Source organism: Bos mutus, chromosome 17 (genome assembly GCF_027580195.1).
Source record: "Bos mutus isolate GX-2022 chromosome 17, NWIPB_WYAK_1.1, whole genome shotgun sequence".
NCBI classification, from domain to species: Eukaryota; Metazoa; Chordata; class Mammalia; order Artiodactyla; family Bovidae; genus Bos; species Bos mutus.
In genome coordinates this window covers 67,635,548-67,653,327 of record NC_091633.1, presented here as the reverse complement: position 1 = coordinate 67,653,327, position 17,780 = coordinate 67,635,548, and the positions used below count along the sequence as shown (strand labels likewise).

The 17,780-nt window shown below is 42.0% G+C and overlaps 1 protein-coding gene across 5 annotated transcripts in view; it reads right to left on the bottom strand.

The window, feature by feature from the left end:
* Positions 1-2,079: 2,079 nt before the first annotated feature.
* Positions 2,080-17,780, bottom strand: part of ARFIP1 (ARF interacting protein 1) — a 140,081-nt gene continuing 124,380 nt past the window's right edge. For all 5 annotated transcript variants that reach the window (XM_070386662.1, XM_070386658.1, XM_070386659.1 and 2 more), the window contains one exon: positions 2,080-3,941. In XM_070386662.1, the coding sequence (XP_070242763.1) occupies positions 3,786-3,941 (156 nt within the window). In that variant the 3' untranslated portion in view covers positions 2,080-3,785. The remainder of the gene's footprint in view (positions 3,942-17,780) is intronic.

Here is a 17,780-nt window from a genome sequence, read left to right as displayed (position 1 = left end):
TCTGCCTGCAATACAGAAGACTCTGGTTCAATTCTTGGGTTGAGAAGTTCCCCTGGAGGGCATGGCAACCCACTCCAGTATCTTGCCTGGAGAACTCCCCAAGAATAGAGGAGCCTGGCAGGTTAAGTCCATAGGGTCGCAAAGAGTTGGACATGACTGAGCGACTAAGCACAGAACAAATGACACTTCTGACACTGAATTAATTATACAGTTGCAGCTGAAATTGGAAGGGTTTAAAGAGGAATTCATATATTTAGTTGCAAATACTCACCTGGGGCACTACATTTGGAGATGGGAGTTGGCTAAGTCAGTTTGATGTTTTGGGGCCTTTGTGAAAAAAAAGGGAGGCCTTAAACAGGTATCTCTAAGGAAACTCCTAGTTTCACTCTATGGGCTACACTTCAGTAATATTATCAGTATGCTTTGAATATTGAAAAGATGCTTCTTAAAGTCTACATTTCAGCTAAACTACTTCTGTTAAGTCCAGGTCCTTCCAGGGCCCTAACATTCTGGAGGCTTTGGGATTGTTAAATTAAACAGACAAGGAGGCCTTTAGACTGAGGTCGCTTTAATGACTTAGTAGTCTATGTAAGCAAACCAAACTTATGATGAAGGGTCTTCCCCGGCGGTCCTGTGGTTAAGACTCTACGCTTCCAGTGCAGGGAGTGCACCGCTGGGTACCTGATTTGGGAACTGAGATCCCAATGCCAACTAACAAAGAAAAAAAAATTATCAAAGCTCAGGACAACCAGTCACAAACAGCCGACCAGGCTTTCCCAAGTAAGCATCCCTTAAGCTGCGGCCGGTCAGATACGCTTCCTCCTTGGCACCTCCCTTCTCTCTCACGGTCTCCCTCAGCCCTAGCTCCTGCTGGTGGAGGGCTAACCAGGTCTTGGGTTGGTGCTGCTTGATTCCAATCAACTTTAAATATAAACCCCTACAATTTTTAATATGCCTCCGTTTACAGGATGAAGAGTTCAATTTCACAGACTTGCTCTTCAGTGCATTTTCTTTCTTGAACAATTTCTATTTTAATGAGAGAAAAGTTAGACATTTCTATCCATCCCCTGCCTCACACCCCACAATTCCCCAAATCCTGATGGTTCAGTCCTTACCTTCTTGACAATTTTTCCCTTTCCACTTAAATATTTATAAAATGATGCTCTGCTGATTATATGCATGATGTCCTTTTATGTGTGCTGGCTTTAAAAAATATGCTAAACAGGCACATGTGTAAAATTGGCGAAATCTTTCTTGAAAGACAACTGGCAATGCATAATAAACTCATACACTTTGTGAGGGCTCATATTCACTTTACGAATCTAACCTAAGGTAATAACCTGGTTTGCGTGTGTGTGAAAGGATATTCAAACTAGAGCCTATAATACAAACAACTGGTAACTAAAGTATCTAACATCAGAGGGAGTTAAGGGGTCCCATGCAGTACTTAATGATTTGGGAAGTTATCCTCAATTTTTGAGATTTTCTTCTAATTTTTTTCCTCTTAATACAATGAATATGAGTTCCTTTCCTAACAAAGTAAATAAACCACTGGCTAATATGTTAATCTGGCTACCCTGGTGGCTCAGTGGTAAAGAATCTGCCTGCCAATGCAGAAGAGGAGGGTTCGGTCCCTGGGTCAGGAAGATCCCCTGGAGAAGGAAATGGCAACTCACTCCTGTATTCTTGCCTGGGAAACACCATGGACAGAGGAGCTTGGCGGGCTACAGTCCGTGGGGTCACAAAAGAGTCAGATACGACTGATACAATCAAACAACATATTAATTCACTTATTTCTTTGGCACATGTACTCACTACTTAACATTACTGAAAATTTCAGTTTCTTCTGAAAATGAGATGATTTCATTACTGAGCTACGCTGAAGTATGTAAGAGTGGACACGTTCTGCTCCCAGCAGAGTCCCACTGAGGGAAGACTAACTTACTGAAATAACACAATCTAAGGGATAGAAGCACCGTTTTCTGGTCATTGTCACTGTTTCCAAAGGCAAATCACACGGCCTCTCTTTTTCCAAATAGTTGTTTCTTATTCTGAATTATGAAGAGGCAGAGAGAGATATGAGGTACTGCAGCAAACACTTTTAATAAGAATACAAAATTCACACCAGAGGCACATTCTGGGGAATGTAAATGAACTATCACAAGTAGTAATTCTGCTGGAAGAATAAAATAAGGCTCTCTCAGAGTACAAATATACAGGAGGGAATGATGTAAAATAGGTTTATGATTTACAGTCACATTACATACACTGTGTTAAGCATTGAAAACAAGCATATTAATTAAAAAGCCAGCTAAATGGCATTTGAACATATATAACAAATCTTACAGTCCATGAAGTTCTGGTATAACAGTAATTTTAAGTACTTCATTTCAACACAAAAGAAATGAACAGGTGAAGAGATGCATCTCAAGATATTAATTTATGACAAAAATCAAGAGAACTTATACTGAAAAAGGGTTACATTGCTGATAAAATCACACAGAAGGCCATAAAACAAGACCAACAGTGCTGAGCAACTGAAACAGTACTGGCCTTTCCAGCCCCCGTCTACTTGCTCCCACCACACGGACCCACGTTACTTTTCCTTTACTCAGGGCAAACAAGTCCTCCGTCTTCCCCTTTCACAAAAAGAACAAAGAAAATCCAAATGGCAAATTCAAAAGTTGATTTCTCCATAAACCTTAAATGTGCTCAATGAATATAAAGAAACTCAACATTTATACACAGTGCTCCTTTCCAAGGAAGGAACAGACACATCAAACATTATCTGAAAGGGGCTTCTTTATGGATTTATGTACATTGGTTGAATGAGAATTACTGTATCTGAGAAGGCACATATCTGTGATTTAAGGCTTAACCGGTATTGTTACATATGGAAGTCAATGAAAGCTGTCTAGGAATTCACTTCTATCAAAATGCAATTTACCCAAAAACTAGCTTTCTAATAAGCACAGATTTCCACTCTAGAAACCATTGAGAATTTCTACTCCCAGATCCATCTGTCAAAAAAATTCTCTCAATCAGGTTTCATTATGAATCAAAAGAAATTGCTAACAGAACCGCTCCATGACTTTGGGTGATGCAAATTCTTAAGTTCAAAAGCCTCAAAGAAATGACAGTGTGATTCCTGCGTCTTCAAGAAAAATTCTAAACAAAATTACAATGGTACAGATTCATTTTTAAAAAGGTATCTGCCACAACTCCACAAGCCAATCAGTCATTCATCAGAGCTGCCGCCTCTGTGTGGGTGCTGCAGGAACACCATATAATATTACTCTGCAAAATAGTCTCTTTTTCTCTTTAAGACAATACATGAAAGACTCTCTTAAAGATGTTTAATATATTCTTATATAAAATATCTGATGTTGATACAAATCATGTAAACCTTCCTTTGGAAAAGTTACAACTGGTCCTCATTTGCAGGACCAAAAACCTTGAATTTTTATCTTGTCAGTGCAAATCTGTATTAGGTGTTTTCAAACTACAGAAATAGCCATCAACCCTCACAATACAAAAGGATTTCTCAAAAAGGGAGATTATTGTGTTCAGGTTATAGAAATTACGTTTACATTAAAACCACCCACCTTTGCATCAAATTTAACAGCTCAATTGTTAAAGTATGAAAAAGGGAAAAATTAAAGCTGTTTGTGCAAGAATCACTACAATGGTTGTCACCCCTTCCCTCTTCCCCAATTCTGCTTAATTCTTACTAGGTTTGTTTAGAAATATAACAATGTGACTTTTTCTTTGTCTCCAGGTGGATTTTACTGTTCTTCAAGCCAAGATGGGGCGTCAACTCCAGGGGTTTTCAATTTGATATGGAACTGTTTAAGTGTCTGTTCAAGCTGCTTCTGATTCCCAGCAAAGTAAGCGGCAATGGCATTGTGAAAAAGGACCAGCTGATTGTGTAATACTTTAACCTGTGAACAGAGGAGAGTTATAAGACCGAGCATTAACACCAATGATAGTAAAACATAAGGTGGTTTGTTACATGCCTTAATGAAAGAGTGTATCTCTCCTGAGGAAAAGTTGTTTTGACGAAGTATATCACATACCCTAACTGTACACTGCTTTGCGAAGTCACCGAGCCTTTCATAGCTTTTTAACTTCCCTGAAGGGAACAGATCAGCTTAATAAGACGCTAACCATATTCAAACATTACTGAGCATACCTTAATTTAAAAGTATCAGTAGGTCCCTCTTTAAGTATGTTCAAAGTCAAAGAAGCAAAATTATAGATAAATAACTGTCTGTGCCAAGTATGGACATCATTAAGGCTACACTTTAAGTGAAAACTGAGTATTTAAAAGGCTGGATACTTTTAAATACTGCTGTTCTCTGCAAAGATTGAAGGAGTGATGGCAAGAGCCGCCCCGAAAGGCAATTTACTGAAAAGTTCAAATACCCCTCAGTTATTTTCAACTGCTTATTACTTCAAATGATATAAGAGTATGTTTTAACCAGGTAACACTATTTCTATGACTCTTCTATTTAAAGGTACCAGCAAAATGTCACAAAGATATTATGAACGAAGTATTTCCTCAAGTCTTATTTATAAGTGCAAACTGTTCAACAATAAAGTATAAAATTTACCCATCCAATGCAATATTCACTAAAACTGCACTTTTAATAATATTTTTTAATGATGTAAAAACATCTGCTATATTATGCTAAGTGAAAAAATAGGATATAACATATGATAAGACATCTGTATTCACTATTAACACACATGCATAGTCTCTGGCCATTTCTCTATGTACCTCTATAAAGGAAAACACTTAATATGTTTATATTGGACAGTTTTGATTTGTAAAGCCTTTATTTTTAAGATTAAAATATTGTAAAAATGGCATATGCTCAAAATTATAAAGTCTCCACTCTGCATTTATTCCTCTCCTTCCCACCCAAGAGAATTACTGTCAGCATTTTATTGTGTGCCCGTTGAGAAATTTTCTAGGGTTATATACAATATTTAAAAACATAAATGGACTGTATTATGCACACTTAGGGCTTCCCTTGTGGCTTAGAAGGTAAAGAATCTGCCTGTGATTCAGGAGACCCAGGTTTGATCCTTGGGTGGGGAAGATCCCCTGGAGAAGAGAATGGCTACCCACGCAAGTATTCTTGCCTGGAAAATCAGTGGACAGAGGAGCCTGGCGGGCTGCAGTCCATGGGGTCACAAAGAGTTGGACACAACAGATTAACTAACTGTTTCACTTTCTATACACACTTTCAGTAACAGATTTTTACTTAAAGTATCTTAGAAAACTTTTTATTTCATTCACTTATTCATTCAACAGAGATTAAGTACCTTCTAAATGCCAGGTACTATTTTAGGAGATACAGAAAAACATTCCTTCCCTCCCAAGCTTACATTCTTCATTTTTTTTTTTAATTGGAGGCTAACTACTTCACAATATTGTAGTGGTTCTGCCATACATTGACATGAATCAGCCATGGGTGTACATGTGTTCCCCATCCTGAACCCCCGTCCCACCTCCCTCCCCATTCCACCCCTTAGGGTCATCCCAGTGCACCAGCCCTGAGCACCGTCTCGTGCATCAAACCTGGACTGGCGATCTATTTCACATATGGTAATATATATGTTTCAGTGCTATTCTCTCAAACCATCCCACCCTCGCCTTCTCCCAGAGTCCAAAAGTCTGTTCTTAACATCTGTATCTCTTTTGCTGTCTCACATATAGGGTCATTGTTACCATCTTTCTAACTTCCATATATATGCATTAATATACTGTATTGGTCTTTTTCTTTCTGACTTACTTCACTCTGTATAATAGGCTCCGGTTTCATCCACCTCACTAGAACTGATTCAAATGCATTCTTCCAAGCTTACATTCTTAAGGGATTGGGAAGGTAGGAGGCAGGTAAGAAACAAAATAAGTACTGACCCCAGGGAATGAATAGCTCAAGCCTTGAGAAGAAGATGGGTTAACATGCAGGGCATCTGAAGCTGCCGATTCAACTGAAGTTGTTTAAAAAAATAAAAGGAATTTTTTTCCTTTTTTTCTGACAAAGATAAGAAGGTTTCTGGCAAGGAGATAGTTTAACAGGGCCGGATAGCATGAAATGATGACAACTAAAAAAATACCTTGAATTCATCTGGTCAGAAATGTAAGGCCTGCAACCTTCCTAAACGAAAGGCTTTGGTACCAGGTGTCAGGACAACACAAAACCTTTACCACTGTGTACCAGGCCCTGCACTAGGGATACAAGAACACAAGGAGGACTGAAGCGGAGGGCAGCAGCGGATGATGCTAATGATAAACGGGCAATAAAAGTACATCTTGTTAACTTGAAGGCACTTGTGGGGAGAAGAGGGTTTTTTTCCAGAAAGCTTGAACAAGAACATTGGGATGGCAGAACCTGGCCCTCTGGTTCTGAGATAAGGGGGACGTTGACGGACCTCCACTCAGGGGCAACTATTCAGGAGACAGTATGATCACAGGAAGCGCAGGCTCCTAGAAGGCAACTGGGCTTCTCTGGTGGCTCAGACGGTAAAGAAGCCACCTGCAATGCAGGAGACTCCAGTTCAATTCCTGGGTCAGGAAAATCCCCTGCAGAAGGGATAAGGTACCCACTCTAGTATTCTTGCCTGGAGAATCCCCATGGACAGAGGAACCTGGTGGGCTACAGCCCATGGGGTTGCAAAGAGTTGGACACGACTGAGTGCCCAAGCACACAGAAGGCAATGAGCAGGTGAGCAAAGTATACTGTTGTAATTAACTTACAACAATGGCTCCAGTCAGCCCTCTCAATCCACACCCTTGGGGAGGCTTCTACAGTGACAATGAGCTTAGCCTATAAAACCTGGAAAATGAGGCCTAATAAACAAGTGCCAGCCATGTGGGATCACGGCTGTTGCAGTGTGAGGAAGCCCCGTTCAGCCTCCGTTCTGGATGAAAGCCCACAGCGACGGAGGTCCAATGGTTCCAGCTGCTCCCAGAGCCCAGGGGACCTTCCAGCTGAAAGCCACCAGGCAACTGTGGGAAGTAACAGAGCTCTAGGTCACCAAGTTGTGGGTGTTTTTGTTAGGCAGCAAAAGAGGTACATCATGAAAAAGGTTAAGAGTGTGCTCTCCTAGGAATTAATAAGGGTTAGAAAACACAGTGAAAAGGAGGAAAATCAGAGGCAGAACGACAGGCCTAGGAGGAGGAAAAGCTAATAATAATAAGCAGGGTGGTTGCGATACATGAGAGAAACTACGAGAGAAAGCAGCTCTGGAGCAGATACTCAAACAAGGAAGGCAAAACTGATATGGACAGAACAGCGAAGTTACACAGGTAGCTGGAGAAGTCCCAACAGGGGATCACAAACAGAGGGAAACCCAGGGAACTTCGGGAGACCACGGTAAGTTAATGATCGCTCAAGGAAGCTCTCAGAACAGCGTGGAACACAGCAGCTTGCTTAACCATAAAAGCACGAGATATGCCCCCGGTCATTAAGCGAAAGAAAAAATGCTACCATCCTTCTGCTGATGTGAACAAGTACTATGGTAATTACAGTTTGACCTCGCAGGGTCAGACGCTCTCCTGCAGGGTACTATGGGGGGTTAGGGACGTAAGCCTTAGGTCTACTGAAGAGGGCAGTCTACCCCCCGCCCCTGCTTGCCTGCGATTATAAAAATGCAGCTGCTTAATTCTGGGGCACAGGCCTCTTGACTCCCCGACTGCATCTCTCACAAGCATCCTCTATCGATACACCTACTACTTCTTGCCTGTCACTTTGCCTCTCACTGGATTCCCTCTGCGCTGAGACACAAAGAACCTGAGCCTCAGTAAGTCCAGTCACCAGGTGAGTGATTCTAAAAGAACATGGGTTCAAGTCCCAATCTGAGTTACACGGTTTCAAAACTGCTACTAACCAGCCTCAAGACCTAAGTGCAGTTTATGAGTAAATGGAATACGGATTCTTTGAGAACTTTTATTTCCAATTTTCTGGTCAGACTTGCATTAGGTATAGTCGATACTGGGCACAGCCTCCCCAAATCTGTATTTGTTATTCATTTAGATCCTTAGTAAAACATCCCTATTACTAGTACTGTTCTTCCATAGAAATTACCAGAAGGAGCTCTGGACTCAGGCAGCATGTGTGCCAGGCCCGGCTGCCCCACCGTGCAGTGGTACCGGGCACAGGGTCCTTCTAACTTCACTGGCCAAGGTCCTCACCTGTCCATTAGGGCTGCCGTTACCAAGAACTGCGCTCGCCGTGCTTTGGAAGGCTAAATGAGAGATACTATCTAGTACACTGCCCGACACAGAGTGAGGACTTACTCCTCCGACTGCAGGGGAATCTAAATTCACCTATTTGACGGTTTAAACCTCCACACGACGTTGATTTTTTTTAGTGAGATAAAATTTCCTTTATTTAGAACCCACTGATTTGGAACTTGTAAGAAGTACGAGTATGATCCTGTGATTTATAATAATACATACATACTTTGTTTTGGTCCCATTCTAGGCACAGAGCTCCTAAAACCTGTTAATCTCCTAAGTGATAAGAGCCAAGGAGGCATCTTTAGTTGTAATATTTGGTCTCCAGTTTGGTTCCTGAAACAGTCCCAGAGCTATTAAAGGTGAAAGGAGTCTCTTTTGTTATTCACAACAAGCACTTTTCAACCACAACAGCCTTTATATTAATATGGTTCCTGGAAAGCCCCTAGATAACCATTGCTTGAAACTGGTTGCCAAGGGAACTAAACTGTGATTAGGTGGGAATTTTCACCCTCACCCCCCAACCTCTGGACAATTATTTAATCAGCCGTGCCCACGCAATGAAGCCTGTGTGAAAATCCCTACAGCAGCCGGTCTGGGCGCATCCACAAACAAGAAGGGTGGTGCCCTCCAAACCCCAGGGGCACAGGAGCCGGTGTTCAGAGCCCTTCCAGACCTTGCCCGATGGACGTCTCCATCTTTAATACTTCCGTAATGAACCGGTGAAGTAATAAGTCAATTGCTTCCTGAGCTCTGTGAGCTGCTCAACAAAAATGACTGAGGCTCCTGAGGGGGCTGTGGGAACCACTTTATAGCTGACCAGTCAGAAGCACAGGTGACGCCCCAGAGTTTCCAACTGTGTGGTGCTGAGGTGGGGGCCACAGGGTCAGAAGGCAACTGAATTTCAGGACACCCAGCTAGTGTCCAGAAAATCAGAGAACTGTCTGTGTGGAAGAAAAATACCCACATACAACTGATGTTAGAAAAGTGTTGTAAGTGAAACAAGAATCAGAGTTTTTTACTTTTCAAAGGTAGAAAGTGATGTGAAGTTTACCCAACCACAGTGAAAAAAAGGTGTACGCTAAGCAAATAAACTTTGTCAACAGGAGTGCATGGACACAATTGGTTTACCACACTGCCTGCCTTGACAAGGCCTTCAGTCCAAGCGCAGAGATGCTGTAGAAGGAGTTCCTCTGCCTGATGGGTCACCTCAGAAGAGCCTCCAAGGGTCCCTCTATAACCCCAGGATTCTGCACTTCTGAAATGAACATATTTTTCAAGCACCAAGAAGGCACTTAATTTCTTCCTAACTATCCTTTCACTTTTCCTTTCATGCATTGAGTAGGAAATGGCAACCCACTCCAGTGTTCTTGCCTAGAAAATCCCAGGGATGGGGGAGCCTGGTGGGCTGCCATCTATGGGGTCACACAGAGTCCGACACGACTGAAGTGACTTAACATAGCATAGCATCCTTTGGTTAACAACATTCAAGTTAACAGTATTACATTAAAAATTTGTTTAAACATTCTTAATACAGACTTTAATTAATCCATATTGATCTCATTTTCTATGTCTAGATAAGTTTTTGCATGGCAACCACTTTTAAAACAAGCTTTAAAATGAAAACTGATTTGTCTAAGTATCTACTAAGATAAGGTCAAATTATTAAAGTTATAACCTGGGTTTACCTTACAAGAATGGAGTTTGATTTCAGGACCAAATCTTTTCCCTGTAAGCCACTAGAATCAATGAAAACTGTTGTTGTTTTGTCGCTAAGTCATGTCTGAGTCTTTTGCAACCCCATGGACTCAGCCTGCCAGGCTCCTTTGTCCCTGGGAGCTCCCAGGCAAGAATCCTAGAGTGGGCTGCCATTTCCTTCTCCAGGGGATCTTCCCGACCCAGGGATAGAACCTGCGTCTCCCGCACTGGCAGACGGGTTCTTTACCACTGAGTCACCAGGAATGCCACAATGAAAACCACAGCTAGAAAAAAGAGGTAAAACAAAACATTACAGGCTAGCTCTCATTTGATTCCTATTTATGTAAAAATGTTTTCTAAAACTGGCCTGGTCTCAGTCACCTCTGCCAGTGTGACTGCGTTTTCGATCTCTTCTGGAGAACAGACTGTCAAGGACTGGTCAGAGGAGCGCTCTGAGGCCAGTATACTGGGACAGAAGGGTGGGAGGCTTCCAGATGACCTTAGGTATCAAAGAACTCCTTAAAGATAAACAAGCGCAAGTTATGAAGAAGAGACTGTTAGATTCAATTTGAAAATTTGGAATTCCTATTCACCCAAAGACAGTGAAAATATACAAGCTACAAAGTGGGGAAGGGGTCTGCATTACAGGCTCTGACAAAGGGTACATATGCAGAAAACGTGAAGGCCTCCCACACACCAACACCCCAGTCAAAAAGAGCGGGTAACATGGATGTGCACTGTACAGAAGAGGAAACAGAAGTGGCCAATTAAATCTGAAAAGACATCAGCCTTGCAAGAAAACAGGAAAATGCACATTAAGACTGATGTGAGATGCTATTTTTTAATCTTCTACCTTAGCAAAACTTAATAGCAATTCTTGTACACTGCCAATTGGTGTATAAATTTGTACAACTACTTTTGAAAACAGTTTGGCATTAACCAGTAAAATTAAAGATGCATATACCCTATGGAATAGCCATTTTACTCATAAAAACATGCCCTATAAAAACTTGCACGTGTTCCACGAGACACAGGGCTTTCCTGACGGCTCAGATGGCAAAGAATCCGCCTGCAATGCAGGAGACCTGGGTTCAGTCCCTGGGTTGGGAAGATCCCCTGGAGGAGGGCATGGCAACCCACTCCCATATCTTGCCTAGAGAATTCCATGGACAGAGAAGCCTGGCAGGCTACAGTCCACAGGGTTGTAAAGAGTTGAACACAGCTGAACGACTAACACTTTAACATGAGACAGGCACAAATATGTTCATAACAATACTGTTTTTAGCATAAAAATACAAGAAAACAACACTAAATTTGTAATTACAGTAAAACCGATAAACTACAGTTTCCTTACGCAATGGGGATACTATTAATATACAGGTGTGAAAATAAATGATCTCGAGTTCCATGCATCAACATGGACGGCTCTCAGGAAGATCAGAGAGAACAAACAGAACGCTCCCAGCAGGATTCCATTTACATAAAGTTCAGAAACACACGTAATGGAATGAAACATTCACATGTAGTAAAACTTCAGAAAACCAATGACGACAATAAGGAAAACTCGGAACAAGGGTTATAGAGGGAGCAGATGAGGGAAAATGAGATACGCCAAAGCAACAAGGAGGCGTCAGAAGGACTGACAGCTTTGTTTCTTAACCCGGGTGGTGGGAAAGTGGCTGCTACATGTTGTCATCACTATTTACATCTTGCCTGTATGTTGAAACATTCCTTTGAATGTGTTTAACATTTTTTATTATTAAAATAAAGGAAAGGTTAAAAAAGATAGTGTCTCCACTTTATATTCAGAGGAAAAAAAATATTGCACCTAAAATGTTACTTACATTCATTCACTCAGTAAATATTACCAGGGTCTGGTCTAGGGGTTGGAATGCAAGCAAGCAACAAAACAGACAATTCTCAAAAAGCTTGTATTCTATTGAGGGAATAATGAGAAATACAATCAGTAGAGTATACAGTACATCAGATGATGACACTTGTTACAAAGAAAAACAAAGCAGCAAAGGAGAATATGAGCTGTGTGTACTGGAGAGGTGTTGCAATGTAAGAGGAAGGCTAATCATATGAAAAGATACATGCAGTGATCAATACAGCACTATTCACAATAGCCAAGACTTGGAATCAACCTAACGTCCATCAACACAGGGATGGGTAAAGAAGGTGTGGTACACGTATACAATGGGATATTACTATTATTCAGCCATAAAAAGAAATGAAAGAGTGCTATTTGCAGTAACGTGGACGGACCTGGAGATTATCATACTAAGTGAAATCAGACAAGACAAATATAACTCGCTATAACCCATGTGGAATCTATTTTTCAAAAAACAACGCAAAAGATACATATTCATTTACAAAACAGAAATAAACTCACAGATTTTGAAAATAAACTTATAGTTACCAAAGGGGAAACATGGGAGGGAAGGACAAATTAGGAGCTCAGAATTAACATACACACCATACTATATATAGAATATCTAGGTAATCAACAAGGATCTACTGTATAGCACAGGAAACTCTACTCAATAATCTGTAATAACCTATGTGGGAAAACAATCTAAAAAAGAATGAGTATATGTCTATGTATAACTGAGTCATTTTCTGTACACCTGAAACTAACAACAAATTTAAAAAAAGAAACAAAAAAAATGAAGGCCAGAAGAGGTCTCACTAAGGTGACATTTGAATAAAGACCTAAAGTAAAGGAGAAAGTAAAGAAAGTAAAGTAAAGAAAGGAGAGGAAAAAGAAGAGGAGAGTGAAAAAGTTGGTCTAAAACTCAACATTCAGAAAACTAAGGTCATGGCATCTGGTCCCATCACTTCATGTCGAATAGACGGGGAAATAATGGAAACAGTGAGAGACTTTATTTTCTTGGGCTCCAGAATCACTGCAGATGGTGACTGCAGCCATGAAATTAAAAGATGCTTGCTCCTTGGAAGACAAGCTATGACCAATCTAGATAGCATATTAAAAAGCAGAGACATTACTTTGCCAACAAAGGTCTATCTAGTCAAAGCTATGGTTTTTCCAGTGGTCATGTATGCATGTGAGAGTTGAACTATAAAGAAAGCTGAGCGCTGAAGAATTGATGCTTTTGAACTGTGGTGTTGGAGAAGACTCTTGAGAGTCCCTTGCACTGCAATGAGATCCAACCAGTCCATCCAAAAGGAAATCAAGCCTGAATATTCATTGGAAGGACTGACACTGAAGCTGAAACTCCAATACTTTGGCCACCTGATGCGAAGCACCGACTCATTAGAAAAGACCCTGATGCTGGGAAAGACTGAAGGCAGGAGAAGAAGGGGATGACAGAGGATGAGACGGTTGGATGGCATCACCGGCTGGATGGACATGAGTTTGAGCAAGCTCTGGGAATTGGTGATGGGACAGGGAAGCCTGGCATGCTGCAGTCCACAGGGTCACAAAGAGTCGGACACGACTGAGTGACTGAACTGAACTGAAGTGAAACTTGCTCAGTTGTGTCTGACTCTTTGTGACCCCGTGGACTAAGCAGTCCATGGTAGTCTCTAGGGCAGAATACTGGAGTGGGTAGCCTTTCCCTTCTCCAGGGGATCGTCCCAACCCAAGGTTTGAACCCAGGTCTCCCACATTGCAGGCGGATTCTTTACCGGCTGAGCCATAAGGTAAGCCCAAGAATACGGGAGTCGGTAGCCTATCCTTTCTCCAGCAGATCTTCCTGACCCAGGAATTGAACTGGGGTCTCCTGTATTGCAGGTGGATTCTTTACCAACTGAGCTATCAGGAAGCCATGGGAAGTAAGAAGATGAACCGAATTTAAAATACTTAGAAGAAGATCCCAGACAGAGGAAATAGCAAGTACACAGGTCCTGTGGTGGGCAGGTGGATTGTTTTAGAAACACTAACCAAGCCAGTGCTACTGGAGTTGAGTGAGTCTGGTGGGAGATGAAGTCAAATAGGTAATGGGGTTAGACGGTATGAGAATTCAGATGTCATTAAAGACTCTAGCTACTTTTCTAAGTGAGATGAGAAGGCACTAGACGATCCTGAGCAGAAAACGACAATACCTAACTCAGATAATACACGGAAGACCTGTTAGAACGCTTCAGCAGCCACCTAGGCGAGGTGACCGTGGCCTGGACTAGAGTGGTGACAAGCAAGCAGTGAGAAGAGGGGGGCTTCTCAGTGTGAGGGTGGAGCCAACAGAAAGAGCAAGAGGTGGGGTGCGAGAGAAAGAGGACAAAGAGGGTGTTAAGATTTTGCCCTGAACAACTGAAGCTGACATATAGTTACGTGGCAAAGACTAAGAGAGGGGCAGGTGTGGAGGAAGGGAAGGGGGACATTAGGGGCTCAGTTTTGGACAAATTGGAGATGCTTTTCAAGTAAATATGAAATGAAATGTTCAATAGGTAACTGTAATTTTGAGACCACTACCACACTAATGGCAGAAAACAAAGAGGAACTAAAGAGCCTCTAGATGAAGGTGAAAGAGGAGAGTGAAAAAGCTGGTTTAAAACTCAACATTCAAAAAACTAACATCATGGCATCTGGTCCCCATCATTTCATGGCAAATGGATGGAGAAATAATGGAAATAGTGACAGACTTTATTTTCTTGTGCTCCAACATCACTGGAATGGTGACTGCAGCCATGAAACTAAAAGACACTTGCTGCCTGAAGAAAGTGAAGTGAAAGTGAAGTCGCTCAGTTGTGTCCGACTGTTTGCGACCCCATAGACTGTAGCCTACCAGACTCCTCCGTCCATGGGATTTTCCAGGAAAGAGTACTGGAGTGGTTTGCCATTTCCTTCTCCAGAGGATCTTCCTGACCCAGGGATTGAACCCGGGTCTCCAGCACTGTAGGCAGACGCTTTACCGTCTGAGCCACCAGGGAAGCCTGAAGAAAAGCTATGACAAATCTACACAGCATATTAAAAAACAGAGACATCGCTTTGCCGATAAAGTCTGTATAGTAATAGCTATGCCTTTTCTAGTAGTCATGTATGGATGTGAGAGATGGATCATAAAGAAGGCTGATGCTTTCCAACTGTGGTGCTGGAGAAGACTTGAGAGTCCTTTGGATAGCAAGGAGATAAAATCAGTCAATCTTAAAGGAAATCAACTTTGAATATTTATTGGAAGGACTGATGCTGAAGCTGAAGCTGCAATACTGTGGCTACCTGATGTGAAGAGCCGACTCAGTGGACTAAAGACCCTGATACTGGGAAAGATTGAGGGCAGGAGGAGAAGGTGGTGACAGAGAATGAGATGGTTGGATGGCATCACCAACTCAATGGACATGAGTTTGAGCAAGCTCTGAGAGACAGTGAAGGAGAGGGAAGCCTGGTGTGCTGCAGTCCACGGGGTCGTGAGGAGTCAGGCACGACTGGGCAACTGAACAAGAACAACAATTGTGAGACTGGAGAGAGTTCAGTACGGCAGTCTAGGCTGGAAACGTAAATTAAGAGTCAGTATACAACAATGTTCAGATGATATTCAAAGCCATATGGCTAGATAAAGCTCTTTAAGAGAGTGGAGAGACAGAAAAGACATCCAAGGAACAAGTCATGAAAAATGAATCCTGACCCTTATACTTTACAACATTACAGAAATCAGCTCAAAATGGAACACAGGCCTAAATGTAGGAGCTAAAAACTATAAACCTTCTAGAAGAAAACACAGGAAAAAATCTTAATCTTAGGTTTGGCAAAAATTTTAAAACAGCTCACACAAAGAATAAATTATAAAAAGAATACAATCAACTGGACCTCATCAAAATTAAAATGTTTTTCTCTTCAAAAGACACTGTTATGGGGCTTCCCCGGTGGCTCGGTGATGAAGAATCCACCTGCCAGTGTAGGAGACATGGGTGTGACCCCTGATCCGGGAGGACCCCACATGTCACGAGACACCTAAGCCTGTGTGCCACTACAGAGCCTGTGCCCCGGAACTGCAACTACTGAAGTCCGTGTGCCCTAGAGCCCATGCTCTTGCAACAAGAGAAGCCGATGCAATGAGAAGCCCTCCAACTGCAACCAGAGAGAAGCTCCCACTTGCTGCAACTAGAGACAAGCCCATGTAACAACGAAGACCCAGCACGGCAACCCCCCAAAAAAATTAATTAAAAGACACTGTTATAAAAAGGAATAGGCAAGCCATATATTGGACAATATTTGCAAAACCTATTAGACAAAGAACTGCTAGACATAAAATATATACAAAATATTCTTACAAATGAATAAGAAAATGACAAACAACCTAACCAAAAAATAGGGGGAAAGTCTGAACAGGCATTTCACCAAAAAACAAAGCAAAAAACAGATGGGAAATAAGTCCATGATAAGACAACCAATGTCTTTAGGTATTAGGGAAATTCTGACTTAAACCAGTGAGGACGTGGAACAAACTGGCCTCTCATATATTATTGGTGGAAATGTCAAATGATACAACTGCCTCTTGAGAAACCTGTATGCAGGTCAGGAAGCAACAGTTAAAACTGGACATGGAACAACAGACTGGTTCCAAATAGGAAAAGGAGTACGTCAAGGCTGTATATTGTCACCCTGATTATTTAACTTCTATGCAGAGTACATCATGAGAAACGCTGGGCTGGAAGAAGCACAAGCTGGAATCAAGATTGCCAGGAGAAATATCAATAACTTCAGATACGCAGATGACACCACCCTTATGGCAGAAAGTGAAGAGGAACTAAAAAGCCTCTTGATGAAAGTGAAAGAGGAGAGTGAAAAAATTGGCTTAAAGCTCAACATTCAGAAAACTAAGATCATGGCATCTGGTCCCATCACTTCATGGGAAATAGATGGGGAAACAGTGGAAACAGTGTCACACTTTATTTTTTTGGCTCCAAAATCACTGCAGATGGTGACTGTGGCCATGAAATTAAAAGACACTCACTCCCTGGGAGGAAAGTTATGACCAACCTAGATAGCATATTCAAAAGCAGAGACATTACTTTGCCAACAAAGGTCCATCTCGTCAAGGCTATGGTTTTTCCTGTGGTCATGTATGGATGTGAGAGTTGGACTGTGAAGAAGGCAGAGTGCCGAAGAATTGATGCTTTTGAACTGTGGTGTTGGAGAAGACTCCTGAGAGTCCCTTGGACTGCAAGGAGATCCAACCAGTCCATTTTAAAGGAGATCAGTCCTGGGTGTTCTTTGGAAGGAATGATGCTAAAGCTGAAACTCCAGTACTTTGGCCACCTCATGTGAAGAGTTGACTCATTGGAAAAGACTCTGATGCTGGGAGGGATTGGGGGCAGGAGGAGAAGGGGACGACAGAGGATGAGATGGCTGGATGGCATCACTGACTCAATGGACACGAGTTTGAGTGAACTCCAAGAGTTGGTGATGGACAGGGAGGCCTGGCATGCTGCAGTTCATGAGGTCGCAGAGTTGGACACGACTGAGTGACTGAACTGAATTGAATCTTAAAAAGTTAAACACGCACCTACTATTCCACAACTACGTACTGACCTAAGAGGGATGCATTGCTGTTGTCGTGTGTGTAGTCGCTCAGTCGTGTCTGACTCTTTGCAACCCCATGGACTGTAGCCCGCCAGTCTCCTCTGTCTATGGGATTTCCCAGACAAGAATACTGGAGTGGGTTGCCATTTCCTTCTCCAGGGGAAGTTCCAGACCCAGGGGTTGAACCCGCATCTCCTGCTTGGCAGGCGGATTCTTTACCACTGAGTCACCTGGGAAGCCCAAGGATATGTATTTTGTGTGCATACCAATTTAAAAAATTTAAAAAAAAACTGTGTGTAGCCCAACTGGGACTTTCCCAGGTAGCTCAGTGGTAAAGAATCTGCCTTC